Source organism: Falco naumanni, chromosome 10 (genome assembly GCF_017639655.2).
Source record: "Falco naumanni isolate bFalNau1 chromosome 10, bFalNau1.pat, whole genome shotgun sequence".
Taxonomy (NCBI): Eukaryota; Metazoa; Chordata; class Aves; order Falconiformes; family Falconidae; genus Falco; species Falco naumanni.
In genome coordinates, this window is record NC_054063.1 from 36,638,549 (window position 1) to 36,664,167 (window position 25,619).

Consider the following 25,619-nt stretch of genomic DNA (forward strand, 5'->3'; position numbering starts at 1 on the left):
AAATGATTCTAAGATTAAGATTCATTATTCTGTGATTCTAAAATTAAGAGGGTGACTTGTCTTTAAAAGCAAGCTGTAACACAGTAAAGCTATGAAATTCCCAGCAGCTAGGGAAAAAACCCACCATTGCTGATGGAATAACTGAAGTTACACCAGAATCAACACTTTCTAAAGCCACATACAAAACAAAAATATCAGAGAGAAGCCTCTTGAATTACTAATGTGATCACATACTAAATGCTAACCCACTGATTAATTCCCCTTGTTTGTTCACCAGTAAGAATACCCTAGCAGCCTCTCCAAATACTGCTGACAACTAAGACTTGACAATATGCCACTATTGCTGTACAAAAAATGTCACTTCTCTAACAGTCTAATTTATTTTAATCACAGGCGAACCTCTGTTTAATCACTGAACAATTCTTTTCTTTTTTTTACAACACAGGCAAACTTCCCCAGCCCTATTCTCCCAATAGAAGTTCCTTGAACACAGGCATCCTCAAGTGTATCAAGTCTCCTGTCACCACTGTGATACTGGGGTTATGAAAACTACCTCCTACTTCCACTACTTCTGCACTGCCTTCTCTGAAGGCTATCACCAACAGAAGGCTGGAGAAACGCACTTACAGACTTAAAAGCCAGAAATTACCACCTGCTTATTCCTACCCACAAATTCCCATTCTGTTACAGCAGCATCCACTTCTGCAATCACATGGCAAACCATATGGCAAACTAATTACTTTCAGACAAATCAGTATCTTCATCCAGGCTATGGTGCAATTTCAGAAATGAGGTGAGTGGCTCAATACAACAGACAGTACAACTGCAGGAACAAATGGTCAGGAGTAAGAGGTATATGTACCAGCTTAAGCTAATAAAGAAATAAACAAGCAGCTACAGGTTGATTCTTAGTCATTCTAAGATATGCAAAGTTATAAAATCACTGAAAGATACAAATCATCATTATCAACACCAAAGATGACTTACCCCCATCACCTTACCACGCTGTTCAACATCCTCCCACATACAGTGAACTATATAGCGACACATGTATTTGCCTGTGCGACCCTCCTGCTTCAATCGTACCAGACACATCCTGCAAAAAAATAAACATCAAATTCATAGCTTCTAGTTTTTCTTCAAATGTAAAGAGTAAATTAAATATATTTCAGCTCATTTAAGATTCTCCTCACAGTATGTATTCTTGTGATCAGAAAAAAACCCCACAAAGACTTTAACTTATTTTTTAAATAAACTATCACAAACTTTTCTATTCTGTACTCAAAAGCAGTATCTATGATATTTTGGCCAGTCCAGCTATAGAAGAGTGACAGCTATTCTGGCTGACAGTACTGTAATCTAGTTAAACAGTACTGCAACCTAGATTCCTGAGCCTTAAGAACATATCACCCTTTGGAGCAGGAACAAATCTCTTGTCTAATCCTAGGCTACAAGCTAGCTGTAACTCAGCATGGCATACTGAAGTGCTGTAAAAGTCCGAGGTAGCCAAGCTGTGAAAGCTTAGGCAAGTTACAGACTTCACCCAAATTCGCATTAGCAATGTCCTAAATTATTTCAGCTATGTGGGTCTTTGGATACACGTCCAACCACTCAGAAAATCCCCTACACACAGTACTTGCTAGAAGAACTCACAAGTTTGTAAGTTCACTGTGGGATCTTAATGAGAGTACCAGGTTGAGGGTTTTTTTAAAGCACTGAAGCCACTTGAACGTCATTGCTGCTGTTCTGTCTAAAAAATAAATCATCAGAACAAAAATTTTATTTTGCCTCTTTTACAAGATCTGTAAACAGCATGAACTGAAATACAGGCTAATTCTTCACTAAGCTGAGTCCCATCACCAGTCCCACCTTCTCTACCTCACTAATCAGCTCTGCTGCTGTGTTACGAGTCAGAAGCGCCTGTCCATGACTGACTGAGTTACTGTAGACGAGGTGATGCTCAAACACGTTACTGCTTTTCATAGAGACGTGCTACAGATGGGAAACTGCTCACAGGAAATTATTCTTCCAGCTTATGTAAAAACAACAGAGCAGAGCTGCCGGAGGCCACTTTGAAGCAGCTGCATATGAACAACAGTGAATGTGCCACAAGGGTTAAAAATTAGAATTTTATTTTTTTTGTCCATTCGTTTCTTCAGTGGACGTAAGATTTGTGCCTCCCTATAAGCATTCAAAGTATTTGGTGATGTGTAAATGCCAGCTCAACAGGGACAATCATAAACCCTTGAAGCCTGACTGTGAGCTGACCTCAGGAGATGCCAATCTTTATGATGGATTCTATCTTCTCTACTGATTAGTAAAGGAAAGGTATTTTTCAGAAGCAAAACTAATTGGTAGCAATGAGTCACAGAGACAAAACAAACTGAAGGTAACAAACTGCATTACTTCTATATTCTTTTTTCTGATTAGAACCATAGATTTGAGTCCCATACAAGGGCCATCCAACTGAGACACCAAAACTGAAAGAAGAAATGCCCATGGACCAGAATCTGATTTCTAGATGGAGAGTTTCTGAAAATGACACCAGCCATACAAGACAGCTCAGGCTCCAACACAAGCCAGGTGGAATGAGGTCAGAAGACTCGAGAGACAGACTGAGGCATGACAAGTAGACCAATGATCAAAGGGTGGAGTGACAGAGAATCTGGGCAGAGGCAGGTAGAGAAGGAGAGGGGCAACAGTCAGCAAAGGGAACGGAGGGAAGATGGTGGCAATTTCTGTCTCAGGAAGCAGAGCTGTGTAAGGATTCCCAAACTTTATGCTGTGGCAGTGACAACTCATTATCTGTCCAACAGCACCACTGACCCAGCAAACAACACAATTAAGGCAGTATCAAGAAATGAATGCTTATTTTGGTCGCAGAAAGATGACAAAGCTTTCTGCTACAACAGTGGTTCAGAACCCAGAGAACAGCTGTCCAGATCCCAATCCTTCCACAAAACAAATGCACAAGGATCTTAAAACTTTTGTGTCTTACTTTCACCAATTTAAAAACCTTGTGCATTTACATAATTCAGCTGCGTAAAAAAAGTTAATTAGTAAGAGTTACTGTATCCCTATTTTGGGCTAAGAAAACCATTTTTATGCTTCTCTTGCTGAATATGCAAGCTCGGGGGGGGGGGGGGGGGGGGGAACCTCAAGAGTGGCTTGGCAAGAAAACCTACTCCTGAGCATAAATACTGGTTCCTATCCAGTTTGCCTTCAGTGGTGGTGAAGCAGGAGGAGAGCGCAGCACACAGACCAACAACTAACAATTGGTCACTGATGAGCAGGACTACAGTGGTGCTCAGAGTAAAAACTGCTACTCACGAAGCCTAAAAGGCGGCTCTGTGTTTGGATGCATAGTGCTGTCACAGAGCTGTTCTGCAGCACCACGAGTGAGATCATGGAATTTTGCAGTTTATTTGAAAATTTGGTAGTTTGTTACTACACCTGCCGTCTGAGGTTTAAAAGACACAGGCTCTTTAAAGACTATAAACCTTCTCATTAGATCAACACAGTGTGAAACATTTTATCGTTTCACTACAGAATCTGTCCTGTAGTTTAGTCAAATACTGACTCATCTTCGTCAAACCATGAAAGCAAAATTATTCCACACTATCTTTAGAAAGCTGTCTACCTAACATTGGTTGGGTTGGATAATTTATGCTGTATTTAAGTTAAGAAAATTATATGAAAAGATGTCTGAAAAGGAACAGGAGCATCAACTCAACCCATCTTAGATGAGGGGTAGCAGTTTTCTACAACAGCCTTAGCTACAAATGCTTCTGTCATTATTCCCATAGTGCCAAAAGACTGGCTTAAACACCAGAAGCAGTAGTCGACACTGCCCTGTCAACCGTTGTGAGGCAGCGCAGTGCCAAGCAATCAAGGTATGATGATGCACTATACTTCTAAAGCACGACAAATGCAAAGCCCACACAGAGCTTCCCACTATCGCCTCCACCTGGCCACTCATTCCTGCTTCCCCAGTTGCTCCAGACCAACTACTGGGGCTACATTAAACTTGTCCAGAGAAATTACTCTGGCCTAACAACACAATATCAACAGTGATTTTGGAAGGGTATTCTGTTTAACCCATTCATGAATGGCCAGCAACTTGGGGGACAGGAGAAGGAAGCTCTGAAATCGACTCTGTGATCAGCTGTATGTTGTGACATATGCTGTGAAAAATGGTTATAAGCCGAATTCTGAACTCTTCCTAATTAGGTCTGCATGTTATCCTGTGCCCCAGCCTAGCAAGCTCACCAAGTACTGTATGCATTTACAGCCACATACAGGTCTTTGCTGGGGCACAAACTAACAGCACCAAGCCTGGCTGTGCAGTCTTCCTCTTCCCTGGTGCCTCTCTCTACCTAGGCCACGTAGCCTATTCCCTCATGTAAAGGCAGGATCAACTCAATGCCTAAGACATTCCATATAAACTTTCTCTTAAAACCTCTCTCAAGCAAGACTCCTCTGATGTAATTTAAACCCCTTTCTCCCTGTCCTCTCTGTCACAAAACACAGAAAGTTTATTCCCCTTCTTCTGAAGCAGCACATTTCAAAATGGTATGGTATCCTCAGTCTTCTCTATGCAAACCTCAGAAATCTTTTCCTCCAGGAACTGTTTTCTACATACTTGGTGGTTCTTGTTCTCCTCTGGACTCTCTCAGACTGATCAACACTTTCTCAAGTGCAGACTTCCTTATGAAAAACAACACTCAGATGAATTCTCGCAACAGAGCTTTGAGCCTTTCAGAACAGGAATTGTAGCACCTCTCTATTTCAATCTTAAATACTTTAGAGATGTCACCATACTTGGTGCGGTGAAAATATGAAGGGAACTCTAGGTATGTAACACGATACATCCTGTACCAAGACATTTCTTAGTACAGTCACCAAAGTCTTCTCTTTGGCAGTTGCATAAAAGCTCTGCACACAGCCAATACTCCATTAGGACTGCCAATGCAAGGAAAAAGGCAAACCCAGCAGTGGAGATGAACAGCTTCAGATTTTCTAAAAGGTCTGGACTTCTAAAAACATAAAAAGTCCTCCTGACATCAAAGCTGTGAAGTAACAGAAATGGCCTATAAAAACATGACATTCAAGAAAGAATACCAACAGGTTGATTTCTAATATATAATTTTAGCACTGCATTGGAAGGCACTGGAATGTGTCTAAAGGAACATTATCTTGAAATAAGTTAGCAAAAGCAGAGGCTAAACACAAGAGCCTGAATTTGCCCCCTTTCTGCCTGGAGGTAAGTAGGGAAACTCTATTCACAGACAAGAAGAAATAAGAGCCAGAGATTCAAAGAGAGGACCCACCAGAATGTGTAACGTATGCTCTGACAAGCACCTTAAGTCTATAAAAGGTGGGATGCAAAAAGCACAGAAACACAGTTAACTAGCATGTAATGGGCAACAACAGCAAGAAAGGAGGCAGCGTTTACTAAACTAGGAAAAATTCTCATCATCTCCAGCTCCAGAAGACAGTCTACATCAGCTGAAACTAAAACTCTCAAGAAAAGAGGAAAAAGTGCGTACACAAAAACATGATCTAGACTGCAACGCTTTGAAAGACTGTGACCAGAACCTACATGGTCAGGTCATTGGCCACCAAATCAGGAAGGTTTCTAGCCTCTGAGGCAAAAGGTCCAGCAGGGAAGACAGAAGTATTTGAGCCTTCAGACAGGGATAGGATGTTCTTGATCCTGCCAGAGCTAACGGAATCAATAATGCCCTGCTCCCATTTTATCAAGGTCAAACTGATTAAAGAAAGAGAATCACAGAGAGCACAGCAATAAACCTGACTGTTAAAGCAAAACCATGTCATGGCAGTATCCTGGTCACTGAGCTAATCACAAGCAAAGCTTGCAGCATTTCCCAATGACCCAGGTAGCGAGTAGGCCCATTGCAAGCTTCTCTGCACCCTGGAATATCAAGCTGGATCTCTCACTCATGGTCCAGAATGACAGTGCTCCTTAGGTCAAGCTGCCAGGAACATGGAGGAGCAAGGCACATAAACCCTGGAAATATTAACCTTTAGTGTTAACCTCCACACTCGAATTTTCATTGCTGTCACATGAAATGGAGCAATTTGGTTCCTTCCTGATTATGTAGTACATCGCTGTCCACCTGTCCGCCATATCCTAAGAGTACTTCAATTTCCCTCATTAAATATCTCCTTAACATCACTGGCTTAAAGTGTGGCAACTCTTGGCCTTCTCCAATGTAGCTCTAATCTTAGAATTTCTGTGTAACCCATACTCGTTCAATCTCCGTCATAGTCCTTTCTTTTGTTTTTATGCCTGTCATGAAAGAAGGTTATGTATCGTGAATGTGATTTTGTGTATCACAGTGTACATTTTCCTGTCAATTCAAAATCAAGATGATGTGGAAAAAAGGCATGTTCTTTGCAGATTCATGTCACCCTTCTTTGGTTTTCCCCACTTATGAACAGTTTGGTTTTGAATATTTATTGCAGTAGTTTTCCAAATATCTATATGAATGATTAGCTTATCAATTGATTTTTAAAACCTTTTTTCCACAGGGAATGGTAAGAAAGAAACTGCAAATTTCGAAGTTCTTCCTTAATTGATTCCACTGATTTCATTAACTGATTATAATTTCAGTGCTTCTACTAATATATTAATTCTCTAGTGAAATGAGCTGCCCCATCTTTCAATATATTGAGGAGACAGGAAATTAAAAGGAGGCAAGGGGAAAAAAAGGAGGCAAGGAAATAAGGGGCCTATGCTTAAAGTGCAGCTATTTCAGTACAAACTTCCTTTCAGCCTTTGGATAGCTGAATATAAGTCTATGGACTTCAGTTTCCTGAAAGATCTGGCACTTAACAAAAATTACTGTACTCCCTTGTGCATCCCTCTGACCTTTACAAGTATGTAAAGCTAGATGAAAACCTGATTTTTTTTGGCTACTATTTTCACAAATGAAAAAAAAGGAAAAAACCATAATGTTTAAGGGTTTTAATATTTTTACATGTAGCCAAGCTGGCATTCACTAACCTGCACGTATGGTTCAGAGGTGCAAGAATAAATGCCAATGCTATAATTTGTTAAATGCTTCTGATGAGCAGCAACTTCAATCACCACAAATTCTCCCATTTTAAATTACTTTTACATAAATTTAAGTTTTTCCTAAAACACTCAAGAAAGATTTTTCCACACAGGCTGAGCAAGGCTTCTAGAAAACTCATGGCAAAGATCATTCCACTACTGAGGAATTCAGAGATGTAAAAGATGTTATTACCTTCTCTATGAGACTTTCTGTTCTTTAGTAGAAAACTCTAAAGTTAATAATCAGTAAACTGAATATAACTACTATTATCAATAACCATGAAATCTACTTTTTCTCACAATAAGATACATATCAGTACTTCCTGAAAATAGTTACACTACTATTTTACTTTTCACTTACCAGACATGAAGCTGGGCTACTAGAAACCATGAATTCAAAGTATCAGGCATTTTGCACCCTTGATGCAGGGGGAAAAACACAAAACCAAAATTAAATATTAATATGAATTTCATCACATGTCGCGCATAACAGAAATGCACAAAACCAAAATCTAAGTACATTTTAGTAATTTAATTTCTGGCCCTAAACAGTACACACACATCAGAAGCAAACATCATTTACTGTCACACTTGTGCTTGAACTCTAGAACACGCAGCCACAGGTTGCTACAGATTCCAAAAGAGTTCATGTGTTTAGAAGTCACTTAGATAACATTTACCAGGGGGATGGGTGGCGGTGGTGGGGTGCTGGGCATTCCAAAATGGAGAATTAGACCAATGTGGCTTCTAGCTCAGGAAACCCCATAGCAGTAGAGAGTAACAGGGAATTATCAATGGACGCTTTGCTCTGTTCTTACACTCTTCCTCTAACATCTGCTGTTGCTTCCTGCCAGGGACAGAATATTGTGCTAGCTGGGTCTTCGCTCCAACTCTCCTGATTTACTACATGCCTGTACAACCCACCGCACTCTAAGTCTGTCTTGCCTCTAGCCATTCTTCATTAGGATTAAAACCACAAACCAACCATAGAAACAATTTCTGTCTCCAGATTTAGCTCTAGTCCAATAGCCACTGGGTTTCCCAGAGATGCTTTGTCAATATGCATGTCCACGTTACGGATCTGCATGGGCCATTAGGATGTGAGGCCGGAGATCTGGGCTGTGTGGCATGAAAACCATCTTCTTCTTCCTCATGCTTGAAAAGCATGGACCTCTGGGTTATGGGCACATTAAGTCCTTTGGTTCCTGTCAATCACAAACCTTCGTCCTAAAAAGTCGCCTCCACATCTGTTTCCCAGAGAAGTTTTTAAGAGGAGTATCTAATGAGAAGGATCTGACAGTCACCTTGGCCCATCCAGCACTTGCTCTTGTCCTCTGGACTGTTCAAATGTAGCTTTAAGAAGGCCAGAGAGTATTCAGAAATGGGCTTTCCAGTCATACATACCCCAAGGAAGTCAACCTTATCTTTTCTGAGTTGAATATATTCCTTCATGACTCCTATACTTCTTGGCTCTCAAGTATTACCAAGGAATTCACCTGGATCATGAAGCAATAAATTTCAAAACCTCTACCTTTTTATATGCCAACTATGGTCAGGCAACCACTAGAAGAACTAAGCAAATCATCACGATTCTTCCCTCCTCACAGAGGTGACTCCATCAGTGCCTAGGAGGTGCCAAGCTTCAGCATCAGTGCCCACACATCACCTATGCCACCTATAAGAAATTATAAAGGCACTAACAGTCTGTGTTTGGAGATTAAACACAAGTTTCCCTCACCCTTTTCCCCTTTTGGCGCTCTCATTCCTATTAGAAATAGTTCATGTGCCTAGAAATGACTACTTTGACCTAAAGGCAGGCCAAGGCATCTCTAACTAGGGCAAGAGTAGACAATGCTTGCATTAATCAAACCATTTCATTAAATGAAGGTTCCATAGGCAAGATTATGAATAAAAAACTTACTTCAACGGTCAAGGTTTCTGAGGTAGAAGTTACCATGCATCAGTCTCCCGCCACAGAAATCACTCTTCAGTGGAAAGCAAAGCTAACACCTCTACTACTGGAAATACGGAAAGGTTTTAAAAGACCTCTTCAGTACCCATGAGGGAAGAATTTTTTCTGTAACTTTCCAAGTGTTGCACTTCTATTTTTATAATTCATTTTTCAACTTCTATATTAGGAATGCCTACATCATAAATTTAAAGGAGGGATGGCTCCTTTGAAGTAACAAGCTTGCCCTCAGATATCAGCTTTTTAAAAAGAATTCAATGCTAAAATTTGGGGTTGTGGAACACCTTATTCTGGGAAACTAAAAGAAAGAGCCATACTATAATTAAACAGAAAACTATCTCCTTCAGAATACAGTTAGATACAGAAAAAAGTCTGATGGTGAAGCTACCTATGAAATTACCGTGATTATCATCAGCTGGGGAATAAATTTCTGCCCACAGAATACATCCTGTTCACATGTCTGTGTACGGTAAGAGATATGAATGCTCAGGATTATGAGGACATACCTCTTCCTCCAGTCATATTCTGCACTTAAAATTCATCAGGTAAGGGATGCAAAACATCTGACCCAGACCTGAGCTGGGCCACATGCAACCTCATTTCTACTCTCGGGATTCCCAAGCAGTGCAATTCATCATGTGGGTGTGTAGTACCAACTTCAGCATAGTCTCAGGCACACCTGTGCTTGCTGCATCACTGAGGGAATGACTTACGAGTTAGTTGCTTCCCGCTCTTACTAGTCCTCCAGGCTGCTTTTTGGGGAGTGAGTGGCAGTCCTGGCTTAAGCGACACCCATCTTCATTTGAAAAATGAGCAATTCAGAACAGAAAAATAGCTCCTGACTGAGTTCGATGAAGACATGGTGAACTGAACTGAAAGTTGGGTATCTTGCTTCATGCCAGGCTCCCCTCTCTTAATTGTGTATTCTTCACCACCTACTTTATGCCACAGCTGCAGTCCATCAGACTCTTCCACATGCCACTTAGTTCACTAACACAGCAGAACAGTAAGTCAGTAAAAAATCGGTCAATTTTCTTTCAGTGACCTAAAACAGTTCACCAGAGGACATAACTGTCCAGTCCAGAACACAGGCAGAGGAAGATGGAGAAATGAGCCTTTTCCCTTTGGCCACTGCTTCAACTCAGCTGCCCAAGGAACCACAGCCTAAAGCTTCTTCATTGGCAGTATCCATTTAAAAGGTTCCTGCCTGCCCCGCAGATTTTGTGTTTCAGGTAAACTACTTTTTAAACATCCTGTTAAGTTTTAGCACTAATCTCCCAACAGCTGCAGCTGTAAGTAGATAGAAGTAATAGAAACATATCTCTGTTTTCATACGAAAGCAACAGCTTCTCTAGAACCACAAAACCACAGACCCCAACATCACATGCGTTCCTATTACACCAACAGGTGCATCACACACCGTCAATCTCAGCAGAACAAACTGTCTTGTTCCTTACGCAACAACGGTCTCAAGTCAATGCAAACACAGGTGTCCCTGCATGTCAATTCAGAGGTGGACTGGCTACAAAGACAGTAGGACAAAAGGAGCAACAAAGACATTCTGAAGAAAATGATGAAACTGGAAGGAAAGGCTGTCTGCTGTTTGTGATATGTTTGAAGTGCGGAAGAGCTCTGGGATTTTCTCTTTAAAAAAGTAAAACAATATCAAGAATACAATTGAAGTCATACTCAGTACTGAGCCTGAAAATCTATGCCAGCATCTTTTTTGCAGGCATGTTTTGAAATTCCTTTAAATTTTAATCTAGGGCAACATTAATATATCTTTGCACAATTAACGTGCTAAGCAGAGATAGTGAAACACCAGCTAAAAATATCAAAGCCTCTATTTGAGAGGCAAATATGACAAACAGAAGAGAACTTACCTGGGAAAGCCTGAGAGGGCATACAGCTGGGGAGACATGTGTGCACAGTAAGAGAGGATCTAATTTTTCGATTGCTAATGATGAATCGTATTGCTCAGAGTTCTCTCACTCCCACAACCACTGAAACCACATCACAGTTTTGGAAAACCTTCTGAAAACCGCTGGAAAACACTCCAGCAGCAACACCATGTACCAAACCACCCTGAATAAGCTCTGCACTAGATGAACACACGAAGATGTCCCTTCAGCTGATCTCTCAAGCCTCAACCTGTACTAATGCATTGTAAAGCCATGAGCAAGCATTTGGCAGCTCAGGAATTCAGGTGACAGGCCATGTTCAGACAATGGGTTTACTACCAGCTAAAACACATCGACATAGGAAATAATTCACATAACAAAATATTACTGAAGTTCATGTCAAACTCAAAAACACATCTTCCCCATTCACCAGCCAGATTTGATACTAATAAAAGCAGTAACAGATTTTTTTAGCTAATAGCTAAAAAACTGTGTGCAACATGAAAAAAGCATCCCAATTCAAGCCAGTATTATTCCTATATATTTTAAGGAGGGACTTGTGTCTCTGTTCTAGTCATATTCTCTACCCAGTTGAGATGTGTCCTGGTTTAATGCTGTCTACTATATGGTCAGTAAAATGCAGAAAGTCTCCAAGTTCTAGCCAAATCTGCCCCAGCATGAGGAATAGAAACAGGGAGGAAGGACCCTGTGATCTAACTGACCCTGTATCATAAAAAAAAATTGTGCATCAGTGGACAGAGATGGTTCTCATACCTGTATCCCCGTTATACTGGACCTTCCCACAACTGGTCATGGGACAGGGTAGGACACAGAGACCATCTGACAACAGTAAAAAGGGAAGAGAGCGCTGGATTCTTAGTTTATCCCACCCCTGGTAATAAAAACAGCAATATCCTTCAAAGTCCAGAATATTCTGGGTTTTAACTATGCCACCCTTGCTCTCCATTGCAGCAGTCAAAATTTAACATTCCCAGGCTCCAGTCTGCCCTTGAACCCTTACCACTTCAGAGCATAAGGGAACGCTGCAATGCAGTCAGGTTCTAGCTGACCACACATTATTAGGGTCTAACTAGTCTTTTTGCGGTCGTATTTATTGGTATAAATATATCAAATGAATTTTTATCATAAGGTCTGTCAACAGGGCAGTAGTCCAAATACAATCAAGTCCATTACTTACTGTTAAAAAATTCCTCATAGTCAGTTTTCTCCACACAGCATGTGTACATGCGCAAAGCTGCTACCTTAATTTTCTGAAGAAAAAGAAAAGACAATAGTTAAAAACATTCATCATCAGAGCTAGTGAACACTACTGTTTTTGTTAAGTACATACATTATCATTTTCTGAAAAGACTTCTTTTCATAATCACAATCACTCAAGATTTTCAGGAGCACACTAAACTTTTGTATCTCACAGGAATGACACAAGTATTATCAATCTTGCCTTGAGGCAAAAAAAGTATGATTAAATGCCTTCTTGAATACCCTTGCAAATCTAGTTTCATATAATATTGTCAGCACAGAAAAAGAAATTAAATTGCTTTCCTTACAGAGACTCCAAAGATCCCAATTCATAATTCCTGGTTTCCTCCACTAATTTTAATTGATGTACACCAGTCAAAGTGTTTGTATAATCTAAATTTTAAATACTAAAGAAGTGGCATACCAGACATGTCATAAAATACTGTTTTTTCCAGTAAAAATGAAAATTGACCAACTAAGCCTCACAACTAAGAAAGAAATCCCAAATGATGAATGACAGGAAGTATACCCAGGTGTTTTGGCACTTCTAATTTTGTTCTTGGACTGCCATTGCACCAGAAAAACACGCGCTGAAGCTTCAAAGTTCATATTAACTGACAGCAAAGATCTTAAAGAGAAGACCTGTTAGCCATTCACGTTTACTAATATCAAGGGGAGAAAAATAAAAAAAATTTCAAAACTCCAGAGCTCACTCCCCTACCTAAGACAGGAAGCAAGCAGCACTGGGCTTGGCTTGGTTTGCATTTGTTTTTTTTTTAAAAAATTATTTTTATTTTTAGTGACATATACTAGGGATCATCTCAGTACTCACTGTACTACAGAAACGAGCACTATGCCTGTCAAATGGCACTTTAAATTACCAAAGTAATTATTTGTGTCTCCGGCAGCCCAAAGAAGAATGAGGAAGTTGCAACTGATCTCCTGCTGTGGAAACACAGGAGCCATTATTTTTCTTATTCAATAATCTCAGGCTTCTGTCAAAAATAAAGTATAACTCTAAGCTTCTTGCACTAAAATAATTTATGCTGCTTACTGGAGTACTGAAGGTTTCCTTTTTAAAGGAAATGCTGCCTGGCCTGGGAGCAGAGATCTCCCCAGTGAAAGCCACTGCCCCAGACTAGGCATTAATAGCCATTAAAAACATATTGTAAAGAACATTTCTCTGCAATCCAGCCCTTAAATAAGGCAGGTAACACAGGAGAAACTGGTGAAATTTAATCATGGAAGTTTTAGGGTGTAGCAGAGGTGTGGGAGAAGAGAGAAGAAAATGGAAAAAAGCAGAAAAATATTAAGAAACTTCCCTGAGATCTCACAGAGAGCACTGGCAAGGCCAAAAATGAACTCAGGTCTCTTGGGCCCTAACCACAAAATAACTCTCTCCAAACCCAAGTTTCCTAGCCAAAAGCAGGCAGTAGCCATTAAAGAGAACTCTGAATCAATGCTTTTAGCTAATAAGAATCTTTATTATAACAGTATGTACACACGCATTACCATCTCATAAGGTTTAGCATCACCTGATTAAAAGCAACTGATTTTAACCAAAATACCCAACTCCCTTAAGTATCAATTATCTTTTCTTTGTATTTTCTTTCCGAGGAGCCAGATGCAACCAGCAACAGTTTCGGATCAGTCTCAGAGGAGGTCCACTCTGCCTTGCAGATATTTGAAGCACCTTACAGATTTTAATTCCTACACAGTTGGGTTCAGCCCCTCCTTTTAGCTGCCTTTTCCTCTCACTCCTTTATACTGTGTCCTAGTTCACAACAAAGACATTATGAATTTCATCTCTTTTTCCTTTTGCATAAGGAACTGAAAGTCACTCTTACAGAACTGCTCTCATTTAGTCAACGTTAACAACTCCCTTATGAAAGGACTATTTGAAACATATGAAAGAGGATGACCTATTTGTGACTCTGCCCTAGTCAGCTACTACTGCACAGTGACTCAAACAGCAATCATCTCACTACTGTTTGTTTGGGAGACCCTCCTGTCACAGAAATACACAACACTGTTGTTCAGGTTCAGAGAAGAGCAATAAAAGTGAAAACATGAAAGAGCCTCAATAATAGAAATGAGTTAGACTAAGTCTCCTCAGCCCAGATAAAGACTAAGATACTGTGGAGTATATGAGTCTATAATATCATCAGTGGAAGGGAGAATGTGAACATACACTCCAAGGAAAGAATAATCACCTTTTTTTAAAAAAAAAAAAAAAAAGTATAAAATTAAAAGGCCCCAACTGAAAATAACTGTACTTCCCCCAGCTGATACTCAAGCTATGGAACTCCCTGATACTGAATGCTATGGATGCTATAAACTTACAAGAGTTAAAAGTACAAACAGACAAAATCATAGAAGAAAAAACCATCAGTAGATACTACAGAAAAATGCCTAGTTTCATGCAGAAAGTCCTGAAAAAGGCAACCGTTGTAGGCTGGAGGAGCATGAGACAAGTATCATAATATGCTTTTTCTGTAACTAAATTCTATCTAGATAACTGCAATTGTTCATTATTAGAGAAGATGATGGTCTATTAGGGTGTTTGACTTGGACAGTAAAGCTGTTACTGTGTTCTTTGGTGCACAAATGAAGTTAAAAATGAGATATCTGAAGAAATTCAAGAAGGCTCAAGACTCTACAAACCAAATACAATATTCTTTATGTCAGTGATGCCAATTCATAGATGATGGGAGGTTCAAGCTATGGATTATTATACTTCACATCACAAAAGAGAAATTTACATGGGTAGTAATTAGAACTGTTCCACTAAGTACTGTTTTTATCATAAGAAAAAAAAAAGGGGGAGGGGGGTGTTTGCTTTTTAGCACTCTGAAAGTATCAAACAACCAAAAGAATTATTAAATTAATGCTTTACCCATCTGCTATACTTTAGTGGTCCTGTGAAACCCATTGCTTCTATTATCCTTGTGAAAGTACCCACTTTCTCTTCAGATGGCTGCAAGGAATCCTTTGAAGAAAGATGCTGTAAAATTGAAATATGACATATTTCAGTCTTAGCAATTAAATCTGACAAATCATTTTAGTTAGAAAAGCTGCAAGTTAAATACAGAATCTTAAGGGGTTTGTTTACTTTTTGTTCAACAAAAATATATATTTAGGTCTCTGCAAAATATTATTACACTGTTTTTCCTATGTGACATTATTCTGTTTATGAATGCAAACACTGCATAACTGTTTTGATAAAAGCATCCCATTAGAAGCTCAGGCTCAAATAGTTTGTACAGAAACCTGCTTTCCAAAATATGCCTCCCATTCTACATTCCCATATTCCTTCTAGATGTGTGTCTTTACTTGGCCTTAAATATTTGCAGATAAAACGAGCAAACAAATCACAGCAAACACAGTAAATAAAGCTAACTTTTTACATTCGCTCTCTTACTCTCCCAGGTGAATCATATTCTAGAGTAATTATATATTATATAAACCAATTAGCTCCATCTTAAAACTAATGAAGCTACATGAACCCATCATTCTTCCTGAAAAGCTCCTCCATAATGTTATTGTCCTTACAGTTAAACGGTACTTGCAGGAAAATCTACATCGTCTCCAGTGCAGTGTCTGCAAACATGAAGAAAAATGCTCTCTTCCTGATTAATTACACATTTTAAACACCGTTGGATGGATAAGAAATCTTCATGGCATTCTGCCTCTAAGCATCCTGGCAGTAGCAACCAGCCATCAATAATTACCATTTGTACTCCAGCAAATAATTCCTAATGAATTAAGTATGCAGTATAAACATTTCTTTACCAACAAATTACATTACTTTTAACCCATCTAACCAAAATCAATGCAGGCGAGTCTCCTACATATAACTGAGGAATAATGAGAAAGTTCCCTGACCAAAGAAATGTTAAATTGCTTTAAGTTGCTGGAACCAAACACTTCCTTCAAAGACATGAACATACCAAGAAAAGAATTTTCTTAGTAGGGAAGCAAATCAGCAACTTAAGGACCGCTATACATGGCCAGAACAAACACTTAGACCAGGACTCCATCTCCAACAAGTACCAGCAGCAGATACTTGGACGAGACACAAAAGCAAAGAAATACGGCACATACACCGCAGCTTCCTGGGGTGTACCCACCCAGTTTTTGACAGTCAATCCTGCACTAGAAAATGTATCCACACATTCATTTTTGGCAGCTACAAATGGATGCACCTTCGCAGAAACTATTTAAGCTCCGTAACAGACAGAGTTGTAGTATATGAGCTTCACAGTTTAGTTATGTAAAAAAAATTCCCTTGTGTCTGTTTTAAATCCAACCTTGCCATTTCATTGCATGCTTCCTATTTTCCCTGTAAGAAGCCACAACAACCCTCTCTATTCTCTTTTTCAGTATCTTTTATGTCTTTTATAGCCAATATCATACATGTGCCCATCAGTTCCCTCTCCTTAGTTTAGAAGGGTCTTAAAATAGCCTCTTCTCCTACTGAAGGCTTTTCACATCTCTGATCATTCTCGCTGTATTCTCTATAGCTTTGTTAGCACTAGTATAGTAATTTTTTAAATGGCATGAATGATAAATAAATACATATTAAAATACAGACACATATCTTCCACAAGTTGCTACACTTAACTAAAAACTAACTGTAAAGGCGACAAAAACTGTAGCTTTGAGATGTAATCAATACCTATATATATCTACACACAAGCTTTAGCATTTCAGAGAAAAGGCCCTGCATTTGTGTACTACTTATAGATGGCTATTAACTTCTTAAAACCCATCATGCCTAATATTCAGGAAAATAGGAAGAAACACGCTCAGCACCATTCTACTGTCAGTTGCGTAGCAAGACATCGTAACACTGTTCAGGACGTCCTTTAATACTCAGATCCTTGCTCTGAATGTTGGCTACAGTCTGCAAGGGCACTTTCCCACCCTCTGCCATGCATGATGGACCCAGAGAGTCTACTGACACAAATATTTAAGTAATTTTTCCGTACACAAATACTTAAACCAATTTTTAGTACTTTCTCTTCAAGATTATCCCATGCAATACTTTTCTCTACACTACAAATGGCACCTAACCTTACATCAGAAGGTAACTCCATAAGCCCCACTCCAGCCAGGCGATGGCAGGATATGCTCAATGCAGAACTTGTGTCCTAATAACCACTGCTGTACCAAACTCACTAAATTAACTTTCATCTTCTCCATAGGAATTAAAATCATACTAAACCCCTAGGATCTAGGGAGATCAATTTTACTACATACCTCTTATCTACAAACACATTATGAACTCTCCCTCAGTATGGATTTTTCACTATGCATAGGAAGTTAAAAACCAACATTACCTCAATTCAACTGTTGTTAGTTCACCACCAAGAAAATGACTGGAAAACTGTTTTCTAAGAAATGCCATGATTCTTGCTTCATTCTTCTTCAAGTCTGCCTGGTCTAGCTCAGGAGATGGAGAGGGGATTTAAGCAGTGAGTGTTTGATTGAACCTATGGATAGAGGTATGCAGTACATCCTGCCAATGCTAGGACTGCAGCCAAATGCAATTAAACAGTCCTATAAGTGTATATAAAACCAGGTGTAGAAAACCTAGATAAAAAACATATAGAGGAAACATCAAAAATATGTTTTATAACTCACTCAAGCTCATCAATACACTGAAAGGGACATAAGCCTACCTCAGGCTGACTTTTCTGCTCAATACCTGAAATTCAGTGCTCAAAGTGAATAAGCCTCTTAATTTTGACACCAACTACAAAAATTAAACAATTGGAGCTCATCATTAATTCTAAACCACTTTCCCACCAGGAGTGCATAGTCAAGCTCAGTAAGTAGTTCTCTATTCAAAATAATGAGGCTGCAGTCCAAAAAAACTACCTCAAACCTTACCTACACTGTTGTAAACTGCTTCTTCTCTGGTCATAAATCCTGCCTGGCTTCTTACACCAACGCTATTTTAACCAGGAAGCTTCCTGATTCGTCTTTCAACCTTTGTACCCCTCTCCTAGCCCTTTCCAATACATCAAAAGCAAGTCTCTGACCTCTGCCTTGAAGATCTTCATGCCACTCCTGTTTTGTTAGATCTACCATCTCTCACCCACTGCTCTCCCAGATCTGCATTGCAAATGATGCCTGTGCAGGCAGAAGAGGGGCACTGCAGGCAGGCACAGGGACTAGGGGTATGCACCATGTTTGAGAATCTGGATTCTATTCTTAGCTCCAGCCATGGTAAATTGTACAAGCCATTTTATACGCCTCAATCTCTTTGACTGCAAAATGTTTGGTCTACCTCACCAGCTGAAAAACACTGAGAAATTGACTAAACAAAGGAAAAACTCCAGTTAAGCACTAGATGCAAACAGCAGCCAGGTGTTCTTTCCTTCCACAGATTTCCTTGTTTTCCTTCATTTTGTCTATCCATGTCAAAACAACCAATTTAAAATGCTAGTTAGCATTTACATCTAATTCTACACCATCAAAATACACAATTAGGCAGACAGCAAACTGGGATTGTTGATTTTATGCAAGTTTCACCCATCAATCCACAACTTTCTTTTTCTTTCTGTCCTCTCATTTCTCATGCATGCAATTTTCCATTTTCCTCACAATGCATTAACAAGATCTGGATATTTATTAGTTGAGAGACACTGACTCCCTTGGATTAAGTGCTAATCTAATCTTATGAAGATGTTTCATACTCCAGAAAACATCTATTCCAAGACAAAAACAACAAATGTAAGAGATGCAGAGACCGCAAATTAAAAAAAAATGGTACAGATTAATAGTAAATAAATTATTACACAATAATTAGTCATTATTAGTAGACTGCAGGACAACTGTCAAGTGTTTAGTAGATAGCAAGACTGCCATCACACATTATTCCCAAGCTACAGAATCAAGAAACAGCTTGTCACTTTTAATACATATGAGCAACTTCTGTGTTTCCTTCTTGAAAGATATGAAAGGAATATCTGCCTCCCACGACAATAACTACTCTCCTTAAGTTTCTTTCCTCACTGGAAAAATGCCTTCAGGCTTATAATTGGAACTTTCACCCCAGACAACCCAACTGGAACTACACCTTCCCATGCTAGTATTTCATTTCCTGGACAGGAACAGAGAGCACTACTCAAATTATTGGACCCATTGTTCACGGTATCTGAAAGTTGAATCATCTACATGTTTTGAAAAGTGTTTTGTTACCTGTATCTGTAATCCCTAGAACAACGTGCCCTCTGACAATAAAAACAAACTCTTCTAACCTTATTTGTATTGTAAAATGATCTGTTTTGCTGTCTAATGACTCCATTGGCTTGAATCAATCCACCACAGGATTTAGACAGTCGGAGCTGGCCAGCCTTGTGTCTCTAGTAAAAACGATAAAAGAAAAGAAAAACATGAAGAGACCACTGACTAGTAAACACTTAACTTTACACCAATTACCCTTAATTTGCTTCCAAGTCAATTACAGTTCAGTCTAATACTGAAAAACTTTGTATCACAAAAAGCACAAATTTATTATCATAACTGCTGCAAACAATATGGTTGTCCATGCTTAATGCTCTACACCACACATTTTCTAGTGTTCTGTAAATGTACTGATGGAATGGCTCAGGCTATCCACTTTGATTTTCTCAAACACTACTTGTAATTATGAGTTTTGTCTCTTAATAAAGAATAATTATTTTTCCAGGCCTTGCAGAGAAACAGAGTGTATGCTATTTTGATCTACAGCTTTACAGTCCATTCAATTGCCTGTGGCCAGGACCTGAGAAAAACAAATTACAGGGTAAAAGCTATCACTACAACCACTACAACTTCACAGCACATGATTTGTATTACAAAAGCTACTGCAGAATAAAGAAAACTACCAAGTAGGAGTGGGATCTCCATGCAAGAAGCTGCACACTGAACAGAACATCTATCATAGCTTCCCAGCACACCCTGATTAGCACTAACTTGTTTATAAATAAATTCAGACAAGTAAAAACACTGATTTGCTCAGAGCAGTCAACCCCAGAAGTCTGCTGAATCTACTGGTGACTCAGAGCAAGCCCAACTCTATTGATCAACTTTGCAACTGCTCATTTCCCTCTCTACTCTCAATATCATAGGCTATTTGATATGTACTGGTGCTTTAATAATACGGTTTTGTCACAACATCACAGGCAATTTTCCCTGGTCCGGAATGTTTTATCTGAGAGAACACATCCAAGCCAAGGAACTTACAGGTAGGTTTCTAATTCTGTAAGTCATGGCTCTATGATAAAAGCTGTAATATGTAGGAGGACAAAGAAGCTTAACCTCCTCTCATTTCATTGTATGCAAGAAGAAAACGCCAAGAGATACACTCTAATTCTGTTCAGATAGCCTGCATCTATTCCCATTTTCCACCTCTCTGTTATTAATTGCTATTACATTATGTTCTAGTTAATTTACTATGGAGAAACAAACTGACACTAAGCATGCTATTGCAGAACTGGAAGGGAAACTGCAAAGCACTGCTTTCCACTGAAACAACACTACTTAACGTACTGTGCCAGGTAAACAAACTAGAAAGTCCAAGGCTAATGTACAGTGGAGGCATTCTATAAAATAAAGTGCTGGAAATCACATGCAATCATGCCTAGCTTGCTTTGGAAAAACGACACCTACGTTTGGACTCCTACATTTAATCTATTCACAGCAGATCATTTGGATCCATTAAAAGACTGCATAGCTGGAATGAAGATAATTGTGTAATAAAGACAGAGCTCACCCTTTTAGCAGCAGAAAGCTTATAAGTTGCCTTGATATTTCAGCAATACACAGACAGTGAAGACAACACTTTTGGAAGCCTCCTTCTTTAAAAACTGTAACTTTTTCTTACTAATTTAAAGTTATCCCACGTTTTACACACTTTAACATACTCGGATAGCCTACCTGAAAAATACTGTAGAGCATTCGTCTACACTGGCCTTGGACTGAGGTTATTCGTAATAATCCACTGCATGCTGCTATCCATTGAGTTACTCCAGTCTGGCAGCTCTGGAACAGAAAGACCAGTAATTGAGAAAAGCACCCCAATACTCAGAAACAGTTTGCCCTCCTGCCTCCACAAATTTTATTCATTTCTACAACAATCCCCAGATTAAACTCCCACCTTGCGTTTGACAGAAGCATAAATTTTGATTTAAAAAAAATGTGCTGTCCAGTACAAGCATGCAACGTAAGTTTGATGGCAGAAACAGATCAGTCAAAGGAACTGGTGGCCTGTCTACATCAGGGGTCCTCAAACTTTTTAAACAGGGGGCCAGCACACGGATGAAGTGGCAGGCAGTCATCTGCAGCTGCTTGGTTCCCCCCCCCCCCCCCCCCCAAACCCCAGCACGGGGTGGGGTGGGGGTGTGTGTCTGTAAATACGGGGGACCAGATTGAGGACGCTGGGGGGCTGTATCCGCGTGGGCCGTAGTTTGAGGATCCCTGGTCTACATCATAAAACTACACCACAATTTTTGTATCTATACAATAAATTCAAATGCTTAAGAAGCATTCTTCGATTAGCTGAGTGGTCTCTAAAAAGCCCTCATCCAGGTCTCAGCTTTTATGCATCTTTGCCTTACTTACACAGCTAAGAATTGTACTATTTTGAAAGTGTATATTGTCCCAATAAATTTCAGTGAAGATAATTATTTTCTGTAATAAAAATGTCAGGTAACTTAGAAAAGAGAAGGGCCTTTCTTTGCACCTTTCATTTTCTGCAATATTCAGGTTAGTACAATTTTTGCCTCCTTCATCCATGTTCTACATTAATACTGGAAATAATGTATATATTATTAGAATGGATATGGGTTTTTTCTAATAAAAATAGCTTCATTTTCAATCGGCCACAAAGACGACTAACACATTGAAGCTTCCAACATATGAGGAGAGGTTTAGCTTTGAGAACAGAAGACTCCAAGGAAATCTTACCAATTTGTATAAATACCTGTTATAGTGGACAGTCAAACTCTTCTTAGTGGAAAAACAACTATGAGACTAGCAAATCTGCCCAAGGATTAGGAGCAGCAGACATAAAACCACCCTGGGTTTCCGCTCACAACCTTCCTTATACCTGCAGTCACCGCCGTCTCTCAGAGGCAGTGTACAGCCTCCTCAGCCTGTCCCTCCTCAACTCCTCAGAGCTGCAATTCTAATCCATTAAGGGAATTGATCTGGGTTCTTAGAAACTGCTCAGGTGAGTCTCTGATTACAAAGTAAGGCACTTCAGATCACAAAAATGGCAAACAACTACCTCTCCTCTACTCCAAAGACAATTTTTTCTGGCCAGGCTAAAAAGTTGAATCAGCTTACTTTGCCACATGAATGCCAGAAGCAACTGGGAGAGGAGGTGCCCAGGGACAGGCGAGCCTAGGAGACAAGTCATTCACCTTCTGCACACAGGTTTTCATTGCAAACCGCACGCTGAGAGTGCAGCTCCACTGACAGCTGAACCCATCTAGTGACTCACTGCTTCTCTGCCACCCTCCCAGCTCCCCTCCTGCCTGGTTTCGCCCTCCCTTTTTGCTAGTGATTCCTCTTCAACACATTAAAACTGTGGGTAACTATTTTTATGTCGCCATGGTTCTGCTGCTCCAGCATTTGGAACATGGGGGCCAAGAAAAATGCTGGAGGCAGCAATGGTGGACAACAGTGCAAAGACAAGAGCAAGGAGAAAGAGCAGGAACAGGAGGAGGCAGCAGGAACTCGAGCTCACTGCACTTTAGTTGCTCCCAGGCAGGCTTGCTCTCAGTTGCTTTCAGCTTGACAGCAGAAAGGGCTGGGCTCACCGTGCTTGTAGAAACCACACCCTGAGACATCAGTTCCAAGAACTTGGTGGATTAATTTTATAAGTGGATATTGCCCATGACCAAAGGTCTTTCATCTTTCTGACAAACCTCCACACAGCAGCTCTGCCCGTCTCTGTATTCATGTTTTGACAGAGTATCAGACCCATGCATAAACTTCCCTTTCCTAGACTATATGCTAAAAAGCAGTACTCTGCTGAAAAGAATTTAAAGTCTAATAGAATGAAAAACGCCATACAGGAATGCATGAGACAGAACAAAGGAGCTGCATCACTAGCAATCCACTCCCATTCATAGGAACTGGATCTCTTCCGGTGAGCACTGAATCTTTACATTCTCTTTACTATCAAACACCAAAGCGAGGAGGGAACCCCACAGCAACCTCCAGCCCAGGGGCACACGCATGCCCTCAGCAACCAGCAGCACCAGGCCGAACACCCGCCCTCAGGCCCCGGTCGGGGCTGCTCCAGCCTCGCACAACTCTTATGTAGACACAAATTCTGAAGGAAAAACTCGACCCGCCCCTTCAGCAGGGCCCACTGCCGGGGCAGGGGTCACGTGGAGGCGGGAACAGCCAGCGGGAGCCGCGACCCCCCGCAGAGCCCGCACGGCTTCGCCCCCCACCCCCGGCCCCGGCCTGGTGCCCGCTGACTGGGGCGAGGCCGCGCCGCAGACCGGCCGCGCACAGGGCGGCCCGCAGGGAGCGGCGGGGCCACAGCGCAGGCACCACACGAGCGGCGCTGGGACGAGCCCGCGGGGACGCTGCCGGCCGCACACACCGCTCGCTGCCGGGGCGGGGAAGACGGCCGTGGCCGCCGCCGCCACTCACCAGGGCTCGCCCCAGCGCCGCCATGAGTGGCTCCTCAGCGCCGCTTCCGGCGAGCGGCGCGGCCCCTTCCGCCCCGCGCGTGCGCGTGCGCGGGCCTGCAGGGGGCGGGGCGGCTGAGGCGCGGCTGTGAGGCGGGGACGGGGCGTGCTGCCGGGTCTGCGGCGGGCTTTGCTTCGGCAGGGGAAAGCTGGCAAATTCGTGCCTGTCCGGCCTTGTCAGTTCTCTGCTTTTAGGAGGCCCGACCCATACGGGGGGACGGTGGCTGCGCTTGCACTGTGCCGCCTGGCAGCAGGGAGAGCAGCGCAGAAGCAGCAGGTTTCCTCAGGCTGAGGTTGATCTGGCCCTTCTGGCTGCCCCATGCAGGAGGCAGCATCTGTGTGGACCTGTGCAGGGGCCAGCACACGGGCTTCACGGTGCCAGGAGCACATGGCAGAGCCCCTCACGACAGCATCCCCACGAGCCTTGGAGCCCGCCACTTGCTGCCACGAGCGATCCCACCTGTCCCTGGTGCGTATTGCCTGCTCCGTGCCACTGCTGGCACCAGCCTTCCGGAGGCCGCAGTGTTATAGTTGAAATTGAAATAACTAGAGTCCGAAATAAATTCACTAAGTATTTATTAAGGCAGGAAAGCAAAAACAGTGCGCTGGGTGGCCAGGGAGTCGCAGCTTTATCCAGGCTCACAAATTCCGACAAGTAACACAGCCCTTTTATTCTCAACTTCAAGGCCGGTTTAAGCAAACAGTTATGCTCTCAGTCCCGTAGCAAGAAGCTGTATATTACAAAACTAATCTATTTTTACACTAAAGTCTAGATGAAGACAAAGGTTGTCATAGTAACATGAGATTATGTTTTAACATTGGCCTTGAGAAGGTAGATCTCACAACCTCATGGTTAAGAGTTAACTTTTCTCGCCAGACAAAACATTCTCAGATCTGTTGCAGCAAGATCATTCCTTTTGTTAAAAACCCCTTTGATTAGCAAATTACCCTTAGTTACTTATTACAGCAGGGTGAACGCAAGCAGCAGCCTGACAAGTTCAAATGAGCTGGCTTGTTTTGCCAGGCTACTCTTAACCTGGATCACATCCACATCACCTCACAAATGTTAGTCCTGGTACATGGGAGGCTGGTGCAGATGTGAGCAAAAGCAGCTGGGGAAGAGAGCAAGGCTGCTCTTTTCAGCAGCAGGACTGGCTTAAAGGGCTTGGGGAACTATAATATTCTACTCCCCTCTTTCCCACCACATTTACTGGGATGTCAGCTTCTCAAGAGGGCAGTAGCAGCTGTTTTAATGGCCCTGCAACTCCACAGTAGTCCTTAGAAATCTTTCATACGTTCTTAAATGTCAGGCCTCAAGGGGCCAATGGAATCACCTGCTTGGACTTCCCTTTCCACAGGCATCCCAGATACCTGTGCCTGCAGTCAGTCTTTGCTGAGATGTTCTGACTTAACTGCAGCTATCTGCTGAAATAGGTTTTCACTGTATCTGACGTGTTTAGTGAACAGGTTGTTCTGACACAGGGCTAGATGTCAGACAACACAGGCAACTGCAGGTCTCTTTCAGGGCTATGCTGCATTTAATTTCGTTCTTACACTTGCAGCTAATTCTAGGGAGGAAACTTTAGCTAGCTGTGCTTCTTTCTATTTGCTTAGCTCTTTTCCGTGTATTAGACTCAAAGCAATATTAAATGCCATTGTTAACAGAATTTTTTTGTGAGAAGGCATGATTACACTGTTCTGAAGTCTCC

The 25,619-nt window shown here is 41.2% G+C and overlaps 1 protein-coding gene across 2 annotated transcripts in view; it reads right to left on the reverse strand.

The window, feature by feature from the left end:
* LOC121094704 (ubiquinol-cytochrome-c reductase complex assembly factor 1) overlaps positions 1 to 23,956 on the reverse strand; it is a 46,810-nt gene extending 22,854 nt beyond the window's left edge. Inside the window, exons 1-7 of one of the 2 annotated variants that reach the window (XM_040608673.1) lie at positions 23,873 to 23,956; positions 21,140 to 21,244; positions 19,480 to 19,584; positions 15,108 to 15,215; positions 12,150 to 12,222; positions 7,443 to 7,500; positions 988 to 1,096 (exon numbers count right to left, since the gene is read on the reverse strand). In XM_040608673.1, the coding sequence (XP_040464607.1) occupies positions 988 to 1,096; positions 7,443 to 7,500; positions 12,150 to 12,222; positions 15,108 to 15,215; positions 19,480 to 19,584; positions 21,140 to 21,244; positions 23,873 to 23,896 (582 nt within the window). In that variant the 5' untranslated portion in view covers positions 23,897 to 23,956. The remainder of the gene's footprint in view (positions 1 to 987; positions 1,097 to 7,442; positions 7,501 to 12,149; positions 12,223 to 15,107; positions 15,216 to 19,479; positions 19,585 to 21,139; positions 21,245 to 23,872) is intronic. The other variant, XM_040608674.1, reaches the window with a different exon arrangement.
* Between the last annotated feature and the right edge of the window lie 1,663 nt (positions 23,957 to 25,619).